Here is a 23,299-nt window from a genome sequence, read left to right as displayed (position 1 = left end):
TTATTTTGATATATCACAGTGAAAGATTTATCGTCCTCTTTTTTTTTTTTTTTTTTTTAAAAAAAAAAAAAAAAAAAAAAAAAAAAAAAAAAGACTTTGACAATGACTCTGCGTGAATATACTTTGGAGTATTCTTTCTTTTTGTTTGATGCTGCAAAGGAACCCAAGGCCTTGTGCATGCTAAGTATGTACACTAGCAATACAGCTATATCTCCAGTCTCACTTTGAAAAACAAACAAACTGGAGACTCTTAGTTAATAAAGAGTAACTATATGAAAGAGCCAAATGGGAACTTTAGAACTGGAAAACACAGAAACTAAATGTGAAAATACACTGGACTGGCTGAGCAGGAGACTGGAGGTAGCAGAGTCAGGGAATGTGTAGATAGAACAGTAGAAATCACAAAGGCTGGAATAAAAGAGAGAGAGAAAGCCAGGTGTGATAGTGTATGCCTGTAATCCCAGCACTTGGGAGAATGAGGCAGGAGGATGGCTGCAAGGTCACAGTCTTCCTGGGCTATACAATGAAACTCTATCTCAGTTTTTACTGTTTTCACAGGGAAAGAAATACTAAATAAAACATAATGAGTAGAGTTTTCCCTCCCTGAAGACCTAAGAGTCTATACACAAAGATTTTTAGATTATTATTTTTTTTATTTTATTTATTATTTTTATTTTATGTGTATGTGTGTACTGCCTGCATGTTTAAGTAAGTGCATCTGTGTCGTGCAATGCCCTTGTAGGTCAGAAGAGCCTGTCAGATCCCCTGGGACCAGAGTTACAGACAGTTGTTAGTTGCCATGTGGGTGCTGGGATTCGAACCCAGGTCTTCTGCAAGAACAACCAGTGTTCTTAACTGCTGAGTCATCTCCCCAGGCCCAGATTTTTACATTTTTAAAAAAAGAACAGAGCTGGGGATGTATGCAGTTTAACAGTAGACCAGATGAGGCCCTAGTTTGAGCCTCAAACAATTAAAAACAAGCAAACAGGAGCCAGCAAGATGGTTCAGTGCGTGAAGGTGCTTGCCACCAAACCTGACAATATGAGTTCAATTCCTGGGACCCACATGACAGAAATGAAGAACAGACTCCAGAAAGTTGTTCTCTGACCTCCACAAGAGTAATGTGGAATATATGTGGTCATATATACACATACAGAGAGACACACAAAATTTTAAAAAAAGAATGTAATGAAAACAAGCAGGGCAGATAAGATGGCTCAGTGGGTAAAACACTAGCCACCAAGCCAGACAGTCTGACTTCAATACCCAGGAGTTACATGGTAGGAGAGAACCAATCCCAGCAAGTCATCCTCTAATTTGTACATGCTTTCTGTAGCATGCACACACACACACACACACACGCACACACACACACATACACACATGCACACACAGACACACACACACACACAATCAATCAATAGGAATTAAAATTGTTTGTTTGTTTTTCGTCTTTTTGAGACAGGGTCTCCCCATAGCCCCAGCTGGCCTGGAACCTGCTATGTGGACCAGGCTGGCCTTGGACTCACAGAGGTCCACCTGCCTCTTTGTCTTCAGTGCTGGGAATTTAAAATTTTAAACAAAAACAAAAAGCCAAAAATCTAGCTTTTGTGTCATTCCAATCCCACAAGAGAAGAGGAAGTGTGGGCATGAAGAAAGTATTCACAGTAATCTGATCATGGCTGTAGATTTATCAAGTTTGCCCAAGACATGAACTTGCAGGAGCTAACTTCAAGCAGTTATATACCATAAGAATGCCACACATGGGCACATCACAGTCAACATCTTGAAAACTAAATGCAAGGACCTGAAAGCGGAGAGTCAGTCAGAAAAACAGTTCCTCACTTAAAAGGAAGAGAGAATTCAGGCATGGGCTGGTGACTCCCACGCCTTTAATCAGATGCAGGGCAATTACATTGTAAATGAAGGAGCCTGCAGTGAGTAAACACTTTGCCAATACCAACAGATCAGGATTAATTACACTTTCCTTTTTTTGTTCTACAGTTCTGGGGATTGAATCCAGAGCCTTGCTAATAAACCCTCAGGCTGAGGGAGCATGGAAGGCAAGTGCTCTACTGCTGAACTACATCCCAGCCCAGAGTTGTTGTTGTTTTTTTTTTTTTTTTTTTTTTTTTTGTCTTTTTGAGACAGGGTCTCCCTGTAGCCCCAGCTGTCCTGGAACTCACTATGTAGACCAGGCTGGCCTTGAACTCACAAAGATCCACCTGTCTCTGCCTCCCAAGTGCTGGGACTAAAGGCGTGTGCCACCATGCCCCGCATGTTTTTTTTTTTTTTATTTTAATTAATTAATTTTGCTTTTTTTAGACAGTCTTCTCATGTACTCCTGACTGGCCTAGTACTCATGGTAGTTCTGCTGCTTCAGCCTCCCAAGTGCTTGCCTAGCATGCATAAAGCCCTGGATTTGACCCTCAGCATCGCATAAACTCTCATATGGTGGTGCACAGCGAAAATACCAGCCCAAAAGTGGAGGTAGGAGGATCAGAAGCTCAAGGTCATCCTCCACTACCTAGCAAGTTTGAAGACAGCCTTAGCTACAGGAAATACTGGAGGGAGGGAGGGAGGGAGGGAGGAAGGAAGGAAGGAAGGAAGGAAGGAAGGAAGGAAGGAAGGAAGGAAGGAAGGAAGGAAACAAAAGCAAGTGAAATTATTTTGTTTCAATTTAAAATAGCAGGGCTGACTCCAACAGCTATCCAAGTGCCTGAAAACAAATCCTGAGTCTATCACTCTCAAGTCCAGCCTTGGCAGACAAAAGAAGAATGAGGAGGAACCCAATAGAGGGATGCTTTTGGAAGCTCTCATCAAGAAATCCCAATGGACTCTGATATAACCATTTGAAATTTGTCCTGTTCTAACTTTTTTTCTGCTTCTCTGTCTAGAACTTGTAATGTTAACTACTCTTGCCTTTACTTCTCTTTCACATCCCTTATTCAGCAGTCAAAGATAAGAGTTATGCAATTTGGGAGTCTTTTAGATAGACCCACTGAAGGGGTACCCCAATTGTCTCACCCTGCATCCCTGTTCAGCATGGTAGAAGCCAGAGTGGTCTGTGTCCTGATTCCCTATTGGCAATTTGGGTAACCCCTTCAGAGGATGGTGTGATAAGAGCAGGAGGTAGGAACTGGCTAGGCAGTTAGGGTAAAAAGACCCCAAAGAAAATAGCCAGCTTCTTGTCTAAAAGTCAAAATGTCCTTTGGCCTCTTAGCAACATTCTGTGCTCCAAAGACCAAAAATTCAAAAGTATTTGGGAGCTCTTATCTAACCCCTAAGAGATTTTAGGGTTACCTCTTCAGAGGGGAGAATGTTAGAGTAGCAAAAAGCCCCATTAACGGTTAAAAAAAAAAAAAGCCCCATTAAGAAGAAAGAAGAGAGAGAGAGAGAGAGAGAGAGAGAGAGAGAGAGAGAGATTCCAATGCAAAATGATGCTGTTCTTTTCCCTATAGTAAATACAGGCGAGAAATACTGTGTTTTCAATGGGAAAGCAAGCACTAGACACGGATGCGACACATATCTTTTGTAAGCAACCTGACTGACAGGGATGCCACAGTCCTTTTACGTACAACTCATAAAGACCCTTGTTCAATGCGAAATGTTACTGTTCTTTCGTTTTCACTATAGTAAACACATTGCGAGAAATACTGGGTTTTCTATGGAAAAGCAAGCACTTAGATACAGAGGCGACACATATTTTTCTCAAGCAACCTGACTGACATTGATGCCACAGTCCTTTTACATGCAACTCATAAAGATCTATTGTTGGTTTTTACCTTTATAAGCTAGTTTCACCTTCCCCTCAGGGCTGTGGGTCCAGAATCTGACTAAGGGACCACTGGCTATAGCTCTAATAAATTTGACCAATGAAAATTTTAATTGGGTCTGGTGGTCTTTTCCCAGTGGTTTCAAACTCTGTAATAATACGGTTTTCATTTTTAAAAAAGGAAACATAAGCAGAACAGATTCAAAGTCATGTTAGTGTTTTCCATCTCATGTGCAAGAGCCCAGAAGTAATGTATCTTCCCATGGCTCTCTTCCCTTCAGCCATTCTCAGGCACACTCCTGTGTGCTGCCCCTGAGGCCCTCCCATTTGCTACACCCTCCTGGGATGCCTCCCCTAGATGTGTGGTCTCACAGCACTGGCCTGCCCAAGAAAGGACCATCTGGCAAATAAAGGAAAATGAGCATTTGTCTCTTACCCTGGAAGCCCAGGTCCTCCCAGTGGTCTCCGAGGAGGGAACAGTCGAATTTGGAGCCTGTCAGCTTCTTGTAGATGGTCTGGAGCACACGGCCATGCATTGGGTCTTGCCTGTCCAGGCCACCTGCCCCAAAACACACTCTGCTGGTGGTCCCTCAGGGGGAAAGAGGTGCTTCTTGGAGAATGGGCATCAAGACACCCCACTCTCCATTTCCTGTTTGTACCCACCAACATGGAACATGCAGGAGCCCTGGCTTAGCCTCAGCCACAGGGTGAGTAGACAATGCTCTGCCTTGACTACACGTGAAGTATCTGCCCTGGAGCTGTCCCTGAGCACTCACACTGAGCAATGGTGAGGACCAAGTCCCTTTCTTCCCGAAGACCTTGGTGCAGCTTTGGAGGCCCGAAGAGGCAGTGCCGGAGGGCCGCTAGCCCAGTCCTTCGAATAGTTGGTTGGATTCTTTTCTGGGGAAAAAGGTGCATACAATGGACTTGAACTTTTATCAGCCAGTGAACTTCCCCAAAGCTACTGTTTGTGCCAGGAAAAGGGGGCAGAAGGTCTGAGACTCTAGAGACAGGATCTTCCAGCTCCCAGGTTCCTTGCAAGGAGATGCCACCTAGATGTAGTCATTACCAGCCTGTTCTCTGCATTTTGTCTTTTAGACTTTTCTAGAACTAGCTACTGACTGACTCCCAGGGAGACTCAGCTGTGAGTACATGGAATCCCCCATGTGGTCACACAAAAGACAGGCCAGGTTGCTCAGCAGGGCTGTGTCTAACCTTACTATGAGTTTCTCTAAGATATGAATTCCAAAATCCAGCATTCCTCTCCATTTCTGGGATGCAGGGCCCATGGTACTCATGGAGTTAGATGTCTCTGAGGAGTGGCCCTTCTCAAACTAGGTCATGCCAGCTCCCCATGGTCAGGGGCACTGCTGCCAGCCTTAGAAGGCTCTGATTTTGGCATCTTCTGACCTTTTGTTAACCTATCAAGCATCTCAACTTTCTTTTTCTTCTTTTTTTTTTTTTAAATTTTATGTGTATGCATGTATTGCCTGCATGTAGATAAATGCGCCTGTGTCGTGCAATGCCCGAGGAGGATAGAAGAGGCTGTCGGATCCCCTGGAACTGGAATTACGGACAGTTGTTAGCTGCCATGTGGACGCTGGGATTCAAACCCGGGTCTTCTGCAAGAACAACCTGTGTTCTTAACCGCTGAGCCATCTCTCCAGCCCCAACTCAACTTTCTTTAGCCTCTCTCCTGAGCCAGGTTTTAGCTGGAATCTGAAACCACATTCCTCTACACTTACTACAGGTCACACAAGAACATCCTAGAAAACACCTCAGCACTATTCCCCCAATACTCCTTTTTATGATATATTTTACATATTCAATTATGGTATGTGTGTATGCATGATGGCGAGCATGCGCAGGCATGCATGCATACGTCATGGTGCATAAATGGAGGTCAGAGGACAGCTTTGTGGGGTTGGTTCTGTCTTCCCAACTTTTTGTGGGTTCCAGGGATTAAACTAGAATCACCAGGCTTATATGGCAAGTGCTTTTACCCGATGACCTATCTTGCTGGCTCTCCCAATTAAATTTTTTGACTTATTTTTATTTTATATATATGAGTGTTTTATATGCATATACCACCACATGCATGCAATGCTAGCAATGCCAGAAGAGGGCATCAGTTCCCCTGGAACTGGAGTTACGGACAGTTGTTAGCTGCCATGTGAGTGCTAGTAGCTGAACCCAGGTCCTCTGTACGAACAGCTAGTGCTCTTAACCACTGAGACATCTCTCCAGTCCCTACTCAGGTGCTCCTTCCCCCCTTTTTTTGATACAGGGTTTCACTCTATAGTTCAGGCTGGCCTTGAACTTGTGTTTTTCTTGACTCAACCTCCCGAGTCGTAGGATTACAGGTGTGTGCCACCATACCTGGTACCCACATCTTTCTTAAATTTCCAAATTACACTGAGCATGGTGGTGCACATCTATAATCCTAATACTTGAGAGGCCAAGGCAGGAGGATTACCTTAAGTTCATTGCCAGTTTGGGCTACAAATCCTTTCCATTACTGGGATCACAGGTGTGAGCCACAGAACCTGGTTCTTTGGCTACTTGAGATCCTATACCCTCAGATTTCTTAGGTAAGACGGGGTCCTTAATCAGAAGCTTCTACCTTGTTTGTCCAGTGCTCAATAAGCTCAGGAAGTGGGAGCTTGGAAACTCCACACTGCTCTACTGCCATACCTTGAAGGAAGAGAGGTCCACGGTCTGGAAGTGCTGCAGGGCTTCACCAAAGGAGATGAGCTGGCCAGGCTGCTCTGAGCTGGTCCAGCTCCCTGGGCAAAAACGAAGATACCCGAGGATTTGGGACAGTACGGCCTTCTGGTTGTCACCTCTAAATCAAGCACTGGTTGATAACTAACTTATCATCAGCAATATAGGTGGTGGCTGATCTATTCACTATGATATCTCTTCTGAGTTTGGTGGGGCTTGGGCAAGACCAAGATATTACCCTGCTACAACGCCATCCAAACCTGTCAGAAAGGGACTTGAGGCACTCCTCTCTAGCTTCCAGAGACTTCCAACAGATGGCTTCAGACCCAGCCTTCCATAGGGGCCCTGGCTGCCTGCCTCTATCCTTCTGCTCATCTTCATCTCTCTCAGAGGCTGACCTGGCCAAGGAACCCCCATCTTCCCTCAGCACTGGGTAGAAGGTGGACAGCATGGTAGCCTTGACCTGCATCATTCTTTCCTATTTTCTCCAGAAGTTGGATGCCATTTGTGGAACTGGAGGAGAGACTTTATGTCACATGACTAAAATAAGAACGTTCAAGAATCCATCTTCTGATCCCTGTCATGGGTGCATTGGTCTGTGCATGTGGCTTCTGCTGGTGGCTGTGTGGGATGGAGACAGTGCCATTCCTGCAGTTACCTGTATCTGGCTGGATGCTGTCTACCACTTCCCATTCTTCCTGGGCGCTGAGGACCTCGGCGCTCACAACTGTAAGAGTGAGACAAGGAGCCTCGGTAAGACCTGGATGGGTGTGGCCACTAGCACACAGCACTCTTCTCTAAACCACAGCTATTGCTCTTCAAACCAAATGGCCAGGGGCAACTTTTGTCTATCAACTACATGCATAGGATAAAGACTTCACTACAAAAACTTGGATCTTAGTGGTAAAATGAGGCTAGAACAGCTCCCTTGCTAGCCCATAAGCTCAGCTGGGGACATCACATGACAAGCTATTTGGAAAAAGCTTTGGGGTGAATGTATCTTCCAGGGGTTCACATGGTAAAGTTTAACCTCCACTGTGAGGTATTAAGGGGTGGATCGCCTTCCATGACTAATCCCAGTGGCCTCATAAGAGAGACCAAGAAGGAATAAAGAAATGCCTGGGTGCTACAGAGCCAGAGAAGCAGGGTTAGAGGTAGTACCACGTCCATGGAAGTCCCTGAGGCAACGTCAGCACAGGAGCGGAAGACAACAGAAGATAAAGGAGTCCAAGGAAAGCTGAGGAAGTCAGGTATCTTGGGGTTGGAGAGATAGCTCCCTGGTTAAGAGCGCTAGCTGCTCTCCTGGCAGAGGACCCAGGTTCTATTCCAGCACTCAGATGGCAGCTAACAACTGTTACTCCAGTTCTGGGGATTCAATGCCCTCTTCTGGCCTCTATGGGCACTGCACACATAGGTGCACTTACATACAGGCAGGCAAAACACTCATACACATAAAAATAATTTTTTAAAGTTAGGTGTCTGGGGAGAGAGCGATAGCTCAGTGATTAAGTGTGCTTGTTGTTCTTGCTGAGGATCCCTGTTAAGTTCCCAACACCCACATTGGGCAGCTCACAACCATCTGCAACTCTGGTTCTAGGGGATCTGATGCTTTCTTCTGGTCCACGAGTACCTACACATGTGTGATGCACACACATATACACATAAAATAAATCTTTTTTTTAAAGTCAGATATCTGATCTGGGAATGTAGCTCAGGTGGTAGAATGGCTGCCTAGCCTACACAAAGCCCTGGATTCAATCCTCAGCCCTGCATACAACAGGCACAGTTGTACATGCCTAGAACCCCAAACTTGAGAAGTAGAGGTAGGACAATAGAAGGCAGCTTGGGACCCTGCCTAAAACTTAGTAAAAAAAAATTTTTAAGATTAACATTTACTTATGTGCATGTGTGTGTCTGGGGGTGGGTATATGCACATATGTAAAGTGTCCTCAGAGGCCAGAAGAATAATTGGATCCTCTGGAGCTGGAGCTACAGGCAATTGTGAGCTGCTTAAAGTGAGTGCTAGGAAGCAAACTCGGGTCCTCTAAAAGAACAAGTACTTGGTTTTTGTTGTTATTTTTTTGAGACAGGGTCTCTGTAGCCCCCAGCTGGCCTGGACCTCACTAGTAGACCACGTAGACCATGTGGGCCTTTATCTCTCAGAATCTGCCTACCTGCCTTTGTGCTAAGATTAAAGGCATGTACCACCACACCCTACCAGCAAGCACTCTCCAGCTCCAAATTAAAAAAAAAAAAAATCCTTATCTGGGAAAAAGTCTGGTGTGTCGGATGTTTTAAGAAAACAGGTGTAGAAAAGGGGAAAGTATTTTGGAGATTGCACCATGGCTAAAGGGACAGTGAACAAACAACTTCCCACTGAAGCCCTGAATAGAGCATAGGTCACCAGGGCCCACATTCCCGCTCCACAGGGCCTTTCTCAATGGAAACCATCCTTATTGCCAGGATGTGGGCTGGCTACTTAGAAGACTACATGACCTGCCACACATGGTGCATATAAACTTTTTTTTTTATTTGTTATTCTTGTTTTATGTGTATGCATGTATTGCCTGCATGTAGGTAAGTGCACCCGTGTAGTGCAATGCCCGAGGAGGACAGAAGCTGTCAGATCCCCTGGAGCTGGAGTTAGGACAGTTGTTAGCTGTCATATGGGTGCTGGGATTCGAATCTGGGTCTTCTGCAAGAACAACTAGTGTTCTTAACCGCTGAGCCATCTCTCCAGCCCTGTACATAAACTCTTAAAGGCACGCACACGCACGCACACACAAACACACACACACACACACACACACACACACACACAATCTATACCAAATAAATAAATAAATTTTTCGAAAGGAGGGAGGCTGAAGAGATGACTCAGTGGTTAAGAGCTCTTATTTTCTTTTAGAGGACTGAGTTTGGTTCCCAACACCCATACTGGGTGGCTGACAATTGCCTGCAGTTCAGTTCCAGGGGATCTGACCACTTCTTCTGGCCTCCATAGGCACCTGCATGCGCATGCACACACACACACACACACACACACACACACACACACAAATACACATAATTAGACATTAAAAATAAATATTTAGAGCCAAGTGTGGTGGTGCATGCCTTTAATTCCAGCACTTGGGAGGCAGAGGCAGAAGCAGAGGCAGGCAGATCTCTAATTAGAGGCCAGTCTGGGCTGCATAGTGAGTTCCAGGCCAGTTGGGACTACATAATGAGACCCTGCCATAAAGGAAAGAAAGGGGGGCGAGGAAGAAAAGAAAGAAAGAAAGGAAGGAAGGAAGGAAGGAAGGAAGGAAGGAAGGAAGGAAGGAAGGAAGGAAGGAAGGAAGGAAAGAAGGAAGGAAGGAAGGAAGGAAGAAAAGTAGATAATGCGCCAACCAGAAGCACAAGAGTTCTTACACAAAACTCTGTGTGCCATCATCACAGAATATAATAATAGTTTTAACTCTTGGGCTTATAGAATACCAACCTGAAGCCAGGCATAGTGGCTCATGCCTATAATCTCAGAACTCAGGACGCTGAGGCAAGAAGACTGCCCTGAATTTAAGGTCAGCCTAGGCTACAATGAGATTGTGCCTTAAAAAAAACCACAAAACATAAGAATAATGAAACATTTTTTAAAGAATACCAACTAAATCTTTGCTCAGTGTGCCACAGAATTAAGGTTTTTAGTTTTTTATAAATAAGTCATGACTTTCAGTGATCTTGTATAAACATGGCATGTTGCTTGGGCACATCTTTTGTCCTATCAACTTCATTTTAATTTTTATGAAAATTACAGTCATATAATTTTTAAAAAATAAAGAAAAGGGGCTGGTGAGATAGCTCAGTGGTTAGGAGTGTGTGCTGCCTTTCCAGAGGATCCAAGTTTCCTTCCCAGCACCCACGTTTGGTGGCTCACAATTGCCTATGTATTACTCCAGCTTCAAGGGATCTAACACACTCTTCTGGACTCCTTGGGCACCCACACATGGCATTTACAGGCACACACATATACATTAATAAAAATAATTCTTTTTTATTATTGTTATTTTATGTGTATGAGTGTATTGCCTGCATGTATGTAAGTGCAATGCCTACAGAGTCAGAAGAAGGCATTGGATTCCCCTGGAACTGGAGTTCCAGATGGTTGTTAGTTGCCATGTGGGGGCTAGGATTTGAAACCAGGTCCTCTGCAAGAGCCATAGGTGCTCGTAACTGCTGAGCCATTTCTGCAGTCCCTAAAAATAATTCTTAAAAAAAAAGCTAAGTGTGGGGCTACAGTGACAGCTCAGTGGTTGAGAGCACAGGCTGTTCTTGCAGAATACCCAGGTTTGAATCTCAGCACCCACATGGTGGCTAACAACCATCCATAACTCCAGTTCCAGTTCCAGGGGCTACAACACCATCTTCTGTCCCCTGCAAGCATGGCACTTACATACATGTAGGCATAACACTCACACACATAAAAATAAAAATAAACCTAAAAAGAAAGTTAAAAAAAAAAAAAAAGTGTGAGCCAGGTGCCCATGCCTGTAATCCTAGAACTTGGAAGGAGGAGCACAGCAAGTTAAAGACTAGCCTGGTCTACAGAGTGAATTCCAGGCCAGCTGGGGCTACATAGATCTTGTCTCAAAAAATACAAAACAAACAAGAAAACAAGAGAAGTGTGGACCAACTCAGGGAAAGCCTGTATGATGGAACACAACCTTCCTCCTTCGCCCCTCACCTTCAGGTAGCTTTATTAATTCAGCCTTTAGATCCTCATCTAAAAACAACAGACCAATCCGTCTAGCTTCCTCACCTAAGAGCAATGAGACCAAAGTCTGTGAGCCAGGAGCAGAAGAAACCTTGGCCACAGGGAGTAGGAATTTACTGTTACAACAGTTACTCAGTCACTCAAAAGAAAGTGCAAAGTCTCAGCTAGCCATATCTAGCTGAAATGTGAAAAATGGCCCAACCCTGTATGAGCTTTGCCTGTCCTCCTGGAGCCAGGCAGACCCACGGGCTGTGCGGATGATCCTGGCTGGTAGAAGGACACAGGGGTAAAGTCTGCAGCTTACGTTTACTTTCTTTTTTCACTATTTGACTGACCCCTTTATTTTGCCTCTCTCCGATTAATCATAAACTAATCAACACTGTCAATTTGATTGGACTATTAGTTTCAATCAGTCAGGAGCAATCTGAAAAAACATTGTTTAGGTTTTTTTGGAGACAAGGTCTTATGTAGCCAAAACTAAGTGTCTCCCTAGTAGCCACAGCTGGCCTAGAACACATAGGCTGGCCTTGATCTCAGAGACTGGCATGCCTCTGCCTCTTAAGTGCTGGAATTAAATGCATGCACCAGCACACCCGGATTATATGCTTATTTTTTGTGGTTCAAGGGACGAAACCCAGGGCCTTAGGGACATCAACCAGGTCCACATGCTCTACTGCTGAGCTACATCCCCAGTAGTGAGTGGCATTCAAAGATAACAGCATATACAGTTACGTGAGCACTATGATGTATGTCTTTGTGTCCTTCACGTTATTTCATTGAATCCTTATCACTGAGTCCTTGATTCATTGAGTCAAATCTTAGCGTCCAGGTCCTGATATGATCTGCTTTACTTCTTTTCCTGCCAAGTCCCCCTGGTAGTGCTGGGGACGGAACTCAGGGCCTTGCACATGCTAGGCAAGCACTTTATTCCTGAATTAGAAGTTAAATCAGAGACATCTTTCTTCAAAATAAACTAGCAAGCAGAATGAACAAGTTATAAGAACAGCACTGGAAAACACCTTTAAAGCACAAAGTAAGATACTTTCCAAAGCCTTTTCACATAGACTGCCTCATTTTCACATTGTCCCTTTGAGGATAAGAGAGGTATTAATGTGGTAGGGGCCCTCCCTACCCCCAACAAAGAAGAATGCAGCAATGACTGTGCAAGGGTACATGTACACAGTTCTGCTTGTCATGACCTTGTAGCACAGAGCACCCAATCAGGATATATGTGTTACCATATGTGGATAGAAAGACACTGAACTGTAAAGGGAAAATAATAGGAGGTCTAAGAGCCTGCATCTTTTTTTGTTCAAGGCTCTGCTTTTGAGAACTATCTCACAGGGCCAGGTACCAGCACAGAAAAACTGCTTCCTGGAGGAAAGAAATGCCTTGGTTTCTCATCTCTCTGCACATAGCACCTGCAACACTAATATTTTTACTATTGGGCTGGCAAGACAGCTCAGTGGGTAAAGGTGTGTGCGTTCAAGGCTGTTGACCTGAGTTTGATCCCTGGGACCCACATGGTGGAAGAGAACCAACTCCCAAAAGTTGTCCTCTGACCTGCACGTGAGTGCCCTGGCACATATGGGCCCCTGTGTGGGCTTCTCTTTCCCCAACCACATAAATAAATAAATGTAATCTTTAAAATGTCCACCATAAACAGACATGTAGCATGGCTTTCCCAGAAGCATGCAGCAAATCACTGGCAGATGAACTGACTTGACTCCTAAGCCAATGCTGGTTTGACTTTTCACTTAGGAATGACAAATCTAAGAAATTCTGAAGGAGAAATAGCAAGAGGGACAGGTGATGGAAAGTGAATCCCTAGGTCTGATCTAGGCTCTACCTAGACTCCAAGGGCCCTCAGGGGTCCTTACCACTTGACTGCAATCCGTTAGTTTCTGCTGTCAGGGCCTGGAGGATACCATGGTTCTTCAGCTCTGAGATCTGTAGGGGAAAGAGGTCTTTAGCGTGTAGCTAGAATTCATCTTCCCACACACAGCTCTTCCCGCACACTGTTTACAAAATATACAAAATATCCTGGAAATCAGATGCTGTAAGAATATTGCCTGCGCTGATGGGTTGATTAAAAATTTGCATGTGAAGCCAGGCAGCACTCAGGAGGCAGAGGCAGATGGATCTCTGTGAGTTCAAGGCCAGCCTGGGCTATGGGGAGACCCTGTCTCAAAAAAACCAAAAAAAAAAAAAAATTTGCATGTATGTGCAGAGGTATGTATGTGTGTGCATGAAGGCCAAAGGTCAATCTTGAATGTTATTCTTCAGGAACACTCTACCATGTTTTTTGAGACAGGGTCTCTCACTGCAACCTGGGACTCCCCTTGGCTAGATTGAGCTCCAGAAATCCTCCTGTCTCTGCCTTCTAGGAATGGGATTATAAGCATGTGCCATCATGTCTGGCTAAATATGAGTGCTGGGGATCAAACTCAGGTCCTCATACTTGTAGGGTAATTGACTGAGCTATCTTTCCAGCCCTAAGGTTTCTGCTGTTTTTGTTTGTCTGTTGGTGCTGGGGACTGAACACTATGTATGCTAAGCACACACTTAACCACTGAACTGCACCCCCAGCCCTATGTTATACAGGCAGGCCTTAAACTCTCCATCTTCTTGCTTGCTTCAGATTCTCAAATGCTGGGATTTATAGGCCTGTACTGCCTTCCCTGGCCTAAAGTCATTCTCAAAGTGAGGTACCTGGCAAACTCCAACTGTGAACTAGCAGTTGGGTAATGTGGGAGATGACTGTGTGCCTTGATTGAATGGTAAAACATGCTAAGTAAATGCATAGACATATGACTCATATGATACTGTGGTGTATCTTTGCTGTTCCCTGTGATCTATGCTCAGCTCTGAATGGTATTCTCCTGTTAGATAAATGTCATGTGGCAGCTTTGTGCCCCCCCACCCCCAGCACCGCCGGCATGCATAAAGCTTGTGTTGGCAGGCAGCACTGAAGCAGGGGTGATTATGTACAGGAATTCTTCTGAAAGCCGCAAGAGCACCGCTGTCCTTGTCATATAACGAATACCCAGCAGAGACACTTTCAACCTGCAAGACAGACACATCAGGGTCAATTTCATGATCTCATCTCCTTTGGACCATAAGTGAAATGTCTCATCGTTTTTCCTTAAATCACAAAGAAATGAACTTCAAAGGAATCAGCTATAAGAAATACTATAAAAACAAACCAGTTGGCATGGTGGTACACACCTGCAATCCCAGCACATGGGTAGAGAAAGGCAGGAGGATCAGAAGTTTAAGACCAGACTGGACTACATAAGGAGTTTGAGGCCAGAGTGGGCTATAGAAGACTCTGTCTCGTCTATTATTCCTTCTGCCCTGTCACTGGATTGCTTTGACTACCGTGTGTGTGTGTGTGTGTGTGTGTGTGTGTGTGTGTGTGTGTAGATGCATTCAGGTGCTACAGAAGACAGAAGAGGGCATCTGATCCCCTGGTGCTAAAGTTATAGGTGGTAGTGAGTCAGTCATTGTGGATGCTGGAAACTGAACTCCGGTCCTCTGCAAGAGCAGTAAGTACTCTTAACTATTAAGCCATCTCTCCAGCCCCTCATATAATTTATTTTTAATGTAATTTTAAAAAAATTATCAATTTTTTTTTTTTATTCTATGTGTATGGGTGTTTTCTTGCAGGTATGTTGCAGGTAAGTATGCTTCTGTCAAGCAATTCCTGCAGAATCCAGAAGACGGCATCAGATCCCCTGGAACTGGAGTTCCAGATGGTTGTTGACTTACATGTGAATGCTGGGAACCAACCCAGGTCCTCTGCAAGAGTAGCCAGTGTTCTTAACTGTTGAGGTACCTCTCCAGGCCCCTCACGGGATCTTTTTTTTTTTTTTTAACTTTTACAAAAACTTTATTGAGAATTTCATTCATGCATATAAGGTGTTTTGATCAAATCCATGCCCACTCCCGCCCCTCCAACATGCCCCCTCTGAAGATGTAACCCTAAAATCTTTTAAGGATTAGATACAAGCTCCCGAATACTTTTGACATTTTTGGCCTTTGGAACAGAGTATGTTGCTAACAGGCCCAAGGACACTTTTTTTTAGCCCAGAAACTGGATACATTTCTCTGGGGTCTTTTTACCCTAACTGCCTAGCCAATTCCTACCTCCTAGTCTTATCACGCCATCCTGTGAAGGGGTTACCCAAATTGCCAATAGGGAATAGGGACACAGACCACTCCGGCTTCTTCCATGCTAAACAGGGACGCAGCCCTCATAGGAGCTTAAGATGAACTTGGAGCTCAGTGGTACACATCGCATGTACCATGCATGTGACCAAGGGACTCAGCACCATAAGAGAAAAGGAGAGCAGAGTGAAGGGACAGTGGGAAGAAGAGCTTACTTAACAGTATCTAAGAAATCTAAAAAAATTTAGTACATTTATTTATTTAGGGGGTGTGCATGTGCCACAGAGCACTCTGGAGGTCAGAGGACAACCTGTGGGAGCCCTGTTCCCTCCTTCTACCATGTGGGTCTACCAGATCAAACTTAGGTCATCAGGCTTAGCCACAAGTGCTTTTACCCTCTGAGCCATCTTATCTGCCCCTAAGAAATCTTATACAGTTCTCTTAACTGTTAAAGCCTTAGGACTTGTGCCAGTGAAGTTCAGTGCTTTTGCTCAACAAAACCTTTCCCCTACTAGTGTTTTAAAAACAAAATGAAACAGCTGGGCGTAGTGGCGCACGCCTGTATTCCCAGCACTTGGGAGGGAGAGGCAGGCGGATCTCTGTGAGTTCAAGGCCAGCCTGGTTTACATAGTGAGTTCCAGGACAGCTGGGGCTACAGGGAGACCCTGTCTCAAAAGACCAAAAAAAAAAAAAAAAAAACCAAAAACAAAAACAAAATGAAACAAAAAAACAGCAACAAAGGCCTTGATCCACTGTCACTCATATCATAGATACTGTATCACAGACACAGGGCTAATATTCCTAATATATTAATTTTTAAAAATCCTACAAATCAGTAAGTTAAAAATAAAAACATCAGCTAGGTGTGGTGGCACAGGCCTTTAATCCCAGCACTCAGGAAGCAGAGGCATGCAGATCTGTGAGATTGAGGCCAATTTGGTCTCCATAGAGAGTTCCAGGCTATCTGGGGCTATAGGGAGATCCTGTCTGAAAAAAGACAATCCGATGTGAGGGCAATCTGGCTGTGACATCTGTCACCTCGTTGATCACCAGGGTTGATTTGGCTGATCTGGCTGGCTAAGCGGGTGTCCCTTTCCTCCCTCAACACTCCACGTGCATCCTTCCTGAAACTGCACTCTCGGTCGAAGAGGATGACCTTCCCCAATAGAGGAGGACCAGTCTTTGGTCAAGGGTATACGAGTAACTGTGCTCTCCTGCTAGAACCTCCAAACAAGCTCTCAAAACAGGCAATCAATCAATCAATCAATCAATCAATCAATCAATCAATCATGGGGTCTGAAGAGATGACTCAGTAGTTAAGTGCACTGGCTGCTCTTGGGAAGCTGAGGCAGAACAATGTGAATTTGAGGCCAGTCTGGGCTTATAGCAAGATGCTATCTCAACAAAATCAAGGAGACAAAGAAGAAGAAAGAGAAAATTGAGGAAGAAAAGAGGAAAGGAGGAAGAGGAAGAAGAGAGAAGGGAGGGAGGGAGGGAACAGGAGGATGAGTAACTATAAACCAGGCGGTGCAGCACACCTGTAATCCCAGCATTCTGAAGGTCTAGGCACGACTGCTATGAGTTTTAGGCTAACCAGGGTTATATAGCAAGGTCTTGTCACAAACCAACCAACCAGCAAAAAAAAAAAAATTACTAATGTTATCAGTGCTATGTCAAGGCCCTGGAATCCTAGATTATCCTATTACTCTAATACTCTTGTTTATTTCCATGAACACCCCTTACACACAGCTTTGACTTCTTTGTGTATGTGTGTGGGGGGGGAGTGCACATGTACAAGTCCTCGTATATGTGGAAGTCACAGGAGGATGTCAAGTATTCTGCTCTATCATTTTCTACCCTACTCCCTGGAGACAGGATCTTTTACTGAACCTGGGTCTGGGCTGGCAGCGATCTTCCTGTCTCTGTCCCCAATAGCACGTAGGTTACAGTGTGTAGCCAAGCCTGGCTTTTGATGTGGGTGCTGAGGATTCAAACTCAGGTCCTCATGCTTGCACTTAGCCATCTTCCCAGCCCCAGCTTTGACTTCTTTACAGTTTAGTAAAAATGGAGGCCCATGGGGCTGGAGAGCTGGCTCAGTGGTTAAGAGCATTGGCTGCTCTTGCAGAGGACCTCAGTTTAGTTCCAAGCACCCACATGGTGGCTAAAAACACTTGTTACTCCAGTTCCATGGATCCAACTTTTCTGGCCTCTATGGTCATTGTGTGCACATGGTACACATACATACACGCAGGCAAACACACATAACACATAAAAATAAAATATTTTACCCAAAGGAATGGGGGGCCTAACACCCCACAGCTGCCTGGACTTCTTCAATTCTGACCTCATAATTCCTAAGCATTATAATCTTCTACAGTAATCCAATGTTAACATTTGCTATAACACCTTACCTCACCTCTAACCCTTCATATATACAGATTTCTTCCAGCATAGTCTGTGTCCTCTGATCCCTTTAACACCAGTTCCATATTCTTCAGTGGTCTATCTTTCCACCTGGAGTTATAATGGTCTAATCTCTTCAGTATTTTTTTTTTTTTTCAAAGACAGAGTCTCCCTACAGTCCCTAGAACTTGCTATGTAGACCAGGCTGGCCTCAATCTCACAGACATAAGCCTACCTCTGAGGTCTCTTGAGGGCTGGGATTAAAGATATGTGCCACTGTGCCTGGCTTAAGTCTTTTTTTATTTAATGATTTTTATTTATTTATTTATGTACGTATTTATTTATTTTATTGGTCTTTTTGAGACAGGGTCTCCCTGTAGCTCCAGCTGACCTGGAACTCACTATGTAGACCAGGCTGGCCTTGAACTCAGAGAGATCCGCCTGCCTCTGCCTCCCAAGTGCTGGGACTACAGGTACGCACCAGCACACCCGGCTTTTTGTAATGATTTTTAAAAAATATTTTATTTATTAAGTATATGTGAGTGTCTGTGTGAGTATATGCCACATGTATAGATGCCGTGGTGGCCAGAAGACGGCACTGGCTCCCCTGGAGCTGAGTTACAGCTAGCTGTAAGCTTCCTGACACAGATATGGGGAACTGATCTTGGGTCCTCTGGAAGATCAAGTACTCTTAATCTCTGAACCATCTCTCCAGCTCCCTCTTTAAGTCTTATAGCCCTGCATGCAGCACAAACTTCTCTGCAAAAGTTTACATAGGGACCTTGTATGTGTTCAATATTTCCCATAACAACTAGCATAGTACAAGACACAAAATATGTCTTCAGTTTTTATTGAAATTTGAGCTCAATAATATTTAGTAATTCTTCATGCTTTATGAACAATTCCTTATGGGGCTGGAGAGATGACTCAGTGGTTAAGAGCAGTGGTTGCTCTTGCAGTGGACCTGAGATCAATTCCCAGCATCCACATGACAGCTAACAAGCATCCATAATTCCAGTTCCAGTGGAATCCAACACTCTCTTCTGACCTCCTTGAGCATTGCATGACATGGGTGCACTTAGATGCATGGAGGCAATACACTCACATACATAAAATAAAAATAATAAATATTTTAAAAAGGCAACTCCTTACAAGGGTCTACATATTCAGGATTCATCTCATCCTGTTCCCTCCACAGTTTAGCTCCCTCCAGAGAATTCTCTTTGGAAGAGCAGTTCACTTTTTCTGACCATGAGGAGAACCTTTCTGGAGTCCCCAAACAAGTGCTTTGTCCTTATTCTGGTCACTAAATTCCATTTCTGGCCAGCAAGACAGTGTGGAAGGTCAAGAGTGTAGGGTTAGCTGCCAGGCTCATGTAGACATATACTATATTGAACCAAGAGGCCTGGGGATGATTGGGACAAAGCCAGCACTTGACAAGGAGGAGGGCAGTACGGAAACTGAAGCGAGTGGATGAAAAAGAGGTTTCTTAGGGGATTTCACATTGAAATTCTCGCCATCCCTAACCAACCAGAACAAAACAAAGCCACTTAGAAAACCATGTAGCCCTCCCCCCACTCCTGGAGATCGAACCCAGAGCTGCATGCAAGCTAGGCAAGCGCTTTACTACTGATCTACACCTTCAATTTAGAATCTTCTTTAATAGAACAAAGAGCTATAATGAGGGTTTTCCCTAAATATTTCTAAAATTCCTCATTCTCTATCTCTTTATTAACAACGTATCTCAAACCAATACCTTCTTTCTCAAATAGGAGTGCTTACCTGTCCATCTCCTAATTCTTTCTCAGCATGGAAGGAGCAAATTTTTTCACTCATGACTCAAGAGCACTGGTTCAGGTAAGCTTCGTCCTTGGGCTCTGAAAGGGGTTTGATAAGGTCTGAGGTCTGAAGCTACCAAGAGAGTCAGAGGTCCAACTGCTCTACCTCCACCTCCTTCCTTCTTGACAGTCATGTAGATGAAGAGAAAGAAAACAGTCCCTTTGTGCCATCACCAGGGTGCAGGAGATTTTTTTTGTGTCTGAAAGGGGTCCCTGGGGACTGTGAAGCCTCAGCTCTGGAAAAAGAAAAAGAAAAGAAAAACTGGTTTCATCATTCAGTTATGCCTCTATTTGGGGGGTAAAAACAGACTTTGAAAATCTTCACGCAATTGTGAATTTATTATGAATAAACAAGCTATGTTAGCCAGATGTCCACTGCTTATTGCCCACACCACTGGATGACAGGGACCATGCAGGGGGCTGGGGTTATATTTTCAGTGTTTAGAAGGCAGTGGCATTATTCTAAGTGGTGGAGTCTGTCTCTGGTCGTGAAGTTACCAGGACTTGGGTGAGTTTATCAAAGAGGTGAGTCTAATTGATGGGTATAGAGATCAGTTTTATTCAGGTCCTAGCCATAGGCTGGAGCTGGGGTATTAAAATGCTAGAACTGGTTCCTTGGGGGATAGAAACTCTAAATGCAACACAATGTCCTAACCTTCTCTAGTTTTCACTAATACTGTATACTGGGAGCTGCCTAGACAAGTTGGCCCACTCTGTGTGTATGTACATGTACACAGATTATGTACGTGTGAGTTTGTGCATGCGACGGTCATAGGGCAATCTCAGCTATTGTTCCTTAGGTACCTTATTTATTTATTATTTATTTATTTATTTATTTATTATTTATTTATTTGAGATAGGATCGCTCCTTCTCTTGGAACTTGCCAAGTAATCTCTGCAGGCTTGGAGGGCCTGTTTCTGCCTCCTAGTATTGAGATTATAAGTGCATTCCATAATGCCTAGCTTTTATACATCAGTTCTGGAGATCAAACTCAGGCCCCTGAAGGCACTTTACCAACTGAACCATCTCCCTATTTCTCTGGATTTCTGTTTTGTTTTGTTTTTCTGTTTTTGAGACAGGGTCTCATATAGCTGAGGCTGCCTTCACACTTGATATGTAGCTGAGGCTTGCTTCTACTTCCCAAGTATTGGGATAACAAGTGTGTAATGACACCAAGCCCAGAACTCCAGCCTAAGTGGTCTTTCATCTTATGGGGCCTGCCTCAGGAAAAGGGCTGGATAAAGATCATGCCTTAATTACAAGGGAACTAGACCTCATAGATACCTATCACATAAAAATTTGGATCAAAATGCCTCATAGGAGTTTCCCAAGAGCCTTAGTGGCAGAGATCTATGTGTGGGGGTCAAGACAAGACACATGAGGCTAAGGGTACAGATCAGTGGTAGAGCTATTATTGCTTACTATGTGTGGGACCCCAACACTGCAAATGAAAAAAAACTAGAAGCCATACTCAGCATTGTGGTGCATACCTAAAATCCCATCACTTTAAGAAGCAGAGGCAGGAGGATCACTGCAAGTTTGAGGCCAGTCTGATTTACACAGGGTGTTCCAGGTCAGCCTGACATAGCAAGGCTGTTGTGTCAAAAACAAACAAACAAACAAACAAACAAACAAACAAAGGGCTGCGAAGACAGTCAAGTAAGAAAGAATGTCCTGTGCATGCATGAGAACTTGGGTTTGAATCCTCAGCAACCACATAAAAAACCTGGGCATGCACATGCACATGCTTATAATGCCAATACCCAGGGGGTGGAGACAGGAGGCTTACAGGGGCTTGCTGGCTGCTTAGCTTAGCTCCAGGTTCAGTGTGAATTCCTGTTGCAAGGGAATAAGGCAGAGACTGATACATACAGCAGGGCACCCAACAGTTCTCCTCGGACTTCTGTATGTATATAGGTACACACACACACACACACACACACACACATACCACATACCACACACACCACACACACACATACCACACACACACACACCACACACACCGCACACCACACACACACACACACACCCCACACACACCACACACCACGCATGCCACACACACACCTACACACCACACACACACACACCACACACGCCACACACACACCACACACACACACACACACCACACACACACACCACACACCACACACACACACACACACACACACACACACCAGAAAGATAAAATGGGCAAGGGAGGTGGGGTAGCTTAGTGGTCCAGCACTGGGTTCAGTCCTTAGTGTCGAGGGAAAAAGAGTGCAGATGGCTCTCATACAACTGACAACCATACTTCTCACTCAGGTAACGAAGGAAGGAGGGTGGCCTCTCCATGAGGTCAGCTCTCTACTTGGAGCTGTGCTCTGAATCCTTAAAAACTGGCTGTCAGCAACAAACTGAAGGTTTTAACACTGAGAGGAAGGGTACCACCTGGCTTTTGGGCTGGACAACTGGCTCATTGTGATCGAGGGGAAACAGTGGTACCTCCCTCACTTGTACCCCCACTCTCCAAGGAGCTAGCCTTCTCTCCCTGGAATCTCAGCATCTGCCTCTTTTCCTTTCTTCCTCCCATCTTGGCCCAATGGCAGCAAAGAATGAAAAAACACATCAGCCAACCTGGCAGGGTGACAGGTAGGTAGTGGCAGCAGCAATCTCAGGAAGGCTCTTCTGTTACTCTGCATGAAATGAACCAAGTAGCATAGAGGCATGACCAGCTTTACACATTGGGCTGGAGCACAGCTGGGGCCTGCAACAGGGACAAAATACTCAGTTATAAAGTCACTCCTACTGATAATAAGCATGTTCCTGATAGTTGGCCTTGAGGAAATGGGCTTCCTATAAAAGCAGATTCTTTTCAAATCAAGTATTTTTTGTGAACCTACTTTCCACAAGGGGCAACATTAACAGGGTGTGATTTTTTGACTGTTTGCTGGAACTTAAACCCTCCAAAAAGGTCATTTAGAAGGTGGTTTATCCTTAAATACAAATGCTCACAAAGATAAGATAATCCCTGGCTGAGTCTTCCATAAGGCTTGACCCTCCCTAGGCGACTCTGCCCCCGTGGCTCTCACAGAATGACTGCGATTAGGGGCAACGTCGTGGGGGGGGGGCAGGGTTCCTGGGTCAAAGCTCTGGGACACTGACACAGGACCCCTGGGCTGCCAGCGCAGATCTCAACAGCGGTCTCATCAAAATACCCAGGCAGGCAGAGGTTCTGTGGGTACTCGGGGACACAAACTTTCTCACTGCTTGGAAGAGAAAAGTAAAAAAGCAATTGCCTCAGAGGTTTCAGCGAGCCCATCTCAGAACTGGGACCAGAACCCAGGTCTTCCGTCTGTTTCCCAGAACGGATTCTTTTTCAGTCCTGCAACTTTAGCATTGAGTGGCCCTCCAGTGACCACTTCCACCTGACATCGTCCCTCGTCAGACTGCCCCCACCCTCCACAACTCCCCCGCCTCACCCCCACCCGGGGTTCACCGGACGCGTCCTCTGCGTTCGGGTGTGGGTTCCGCATCCCAGGCGGGCCTCATCGCGCAGGTGTGGAGCGCCTCCTGTGCGCCTATCCCGTTCTTGAACTACACTTCCCAGCAGGCAATGGAAACTCCGAGCAGCAAAGGTTTATGGAGAG

The 23,299-nt window shown here is 44.8% G+C and overlaps 1 protein-coding gene across 6 annotated transcripts in view; it reads right to left on the bottom strand.

The window, feature by feature from the left end:
- The window catches only part of Elmod3 (ELMO domain containing 3), a 42,041-nt gene extending 18,794 nt beyond the window's left edge, over nt 1–23,247 (bottom strand). Inside the window, exons 1-10 of one of the 6 annotated variants that reach the window (XM_017799903.2) lie at nt 23,132–23,244; nt 22,287–22,416; nt 21,454–21,500; nt 19,608–19,899; nt 14,244–14,318; nt 13,133–13,202; nt 7,158–7,226; nt 6,470–6,561; nt 4,552–4,675; nt 4,212–4,334 (exon numbers count right to left, since the gene is read on the bottom strand). In XM_017799903.2, coding sequence (XP_017655392.1) covers nt 4,212–4,334; nt 4,552–4,675; nt 6,470–6,561; nt 7,158–7,226; nt 13,133–13,202; nt 14,244–14,318; nt 19,608–19,661 — 607 coding nt within the window. In that variant the 5' untranslated portion in view covers nt 19,662–19,899; nt 21,454–21,500; nt 22,287–22,416; nt 23,132–23,244. Of the gene's footprint in view, nt 1–4,211; nt 4,335–4,551; nt 4,676–6,469; nt 6,562–7,157; nt 7,227–13,132; nt 13,203–14,243; nt 14,319–19,607; nt 19,900–21,453; nt 21,501–22,286; nt 22,417–23,131 lie in introns of all 6 variants that reach the window. The other 5 variants (XM_029566993.1, XM_008840256.3, XM_029566991.1 and 2 more) reach the window with 5 other exon arrangements.
- Nucleotides 23,248–23,299: the final 52 nt, after the last annotated feature.

Source organism: Nannospalax galili, unplaced genomic scaffold, assembly GCF_000622305.1.
Source record: "Nannospalax galili isolate Female #2095 unplaced genomic scaffold, S.galili_v1.0 scaffold279, whole genome shotgun sequence".
Taxonomy (NCBI): Eukaryota; Metazoa; Chordata; class Mammalia; order Rodentia; family Spalacidae; genus Nannospalax; species Nannospalax galili.
This window is presented reverse-complemented; position numbering and strand designations above follow the sequence as displayed.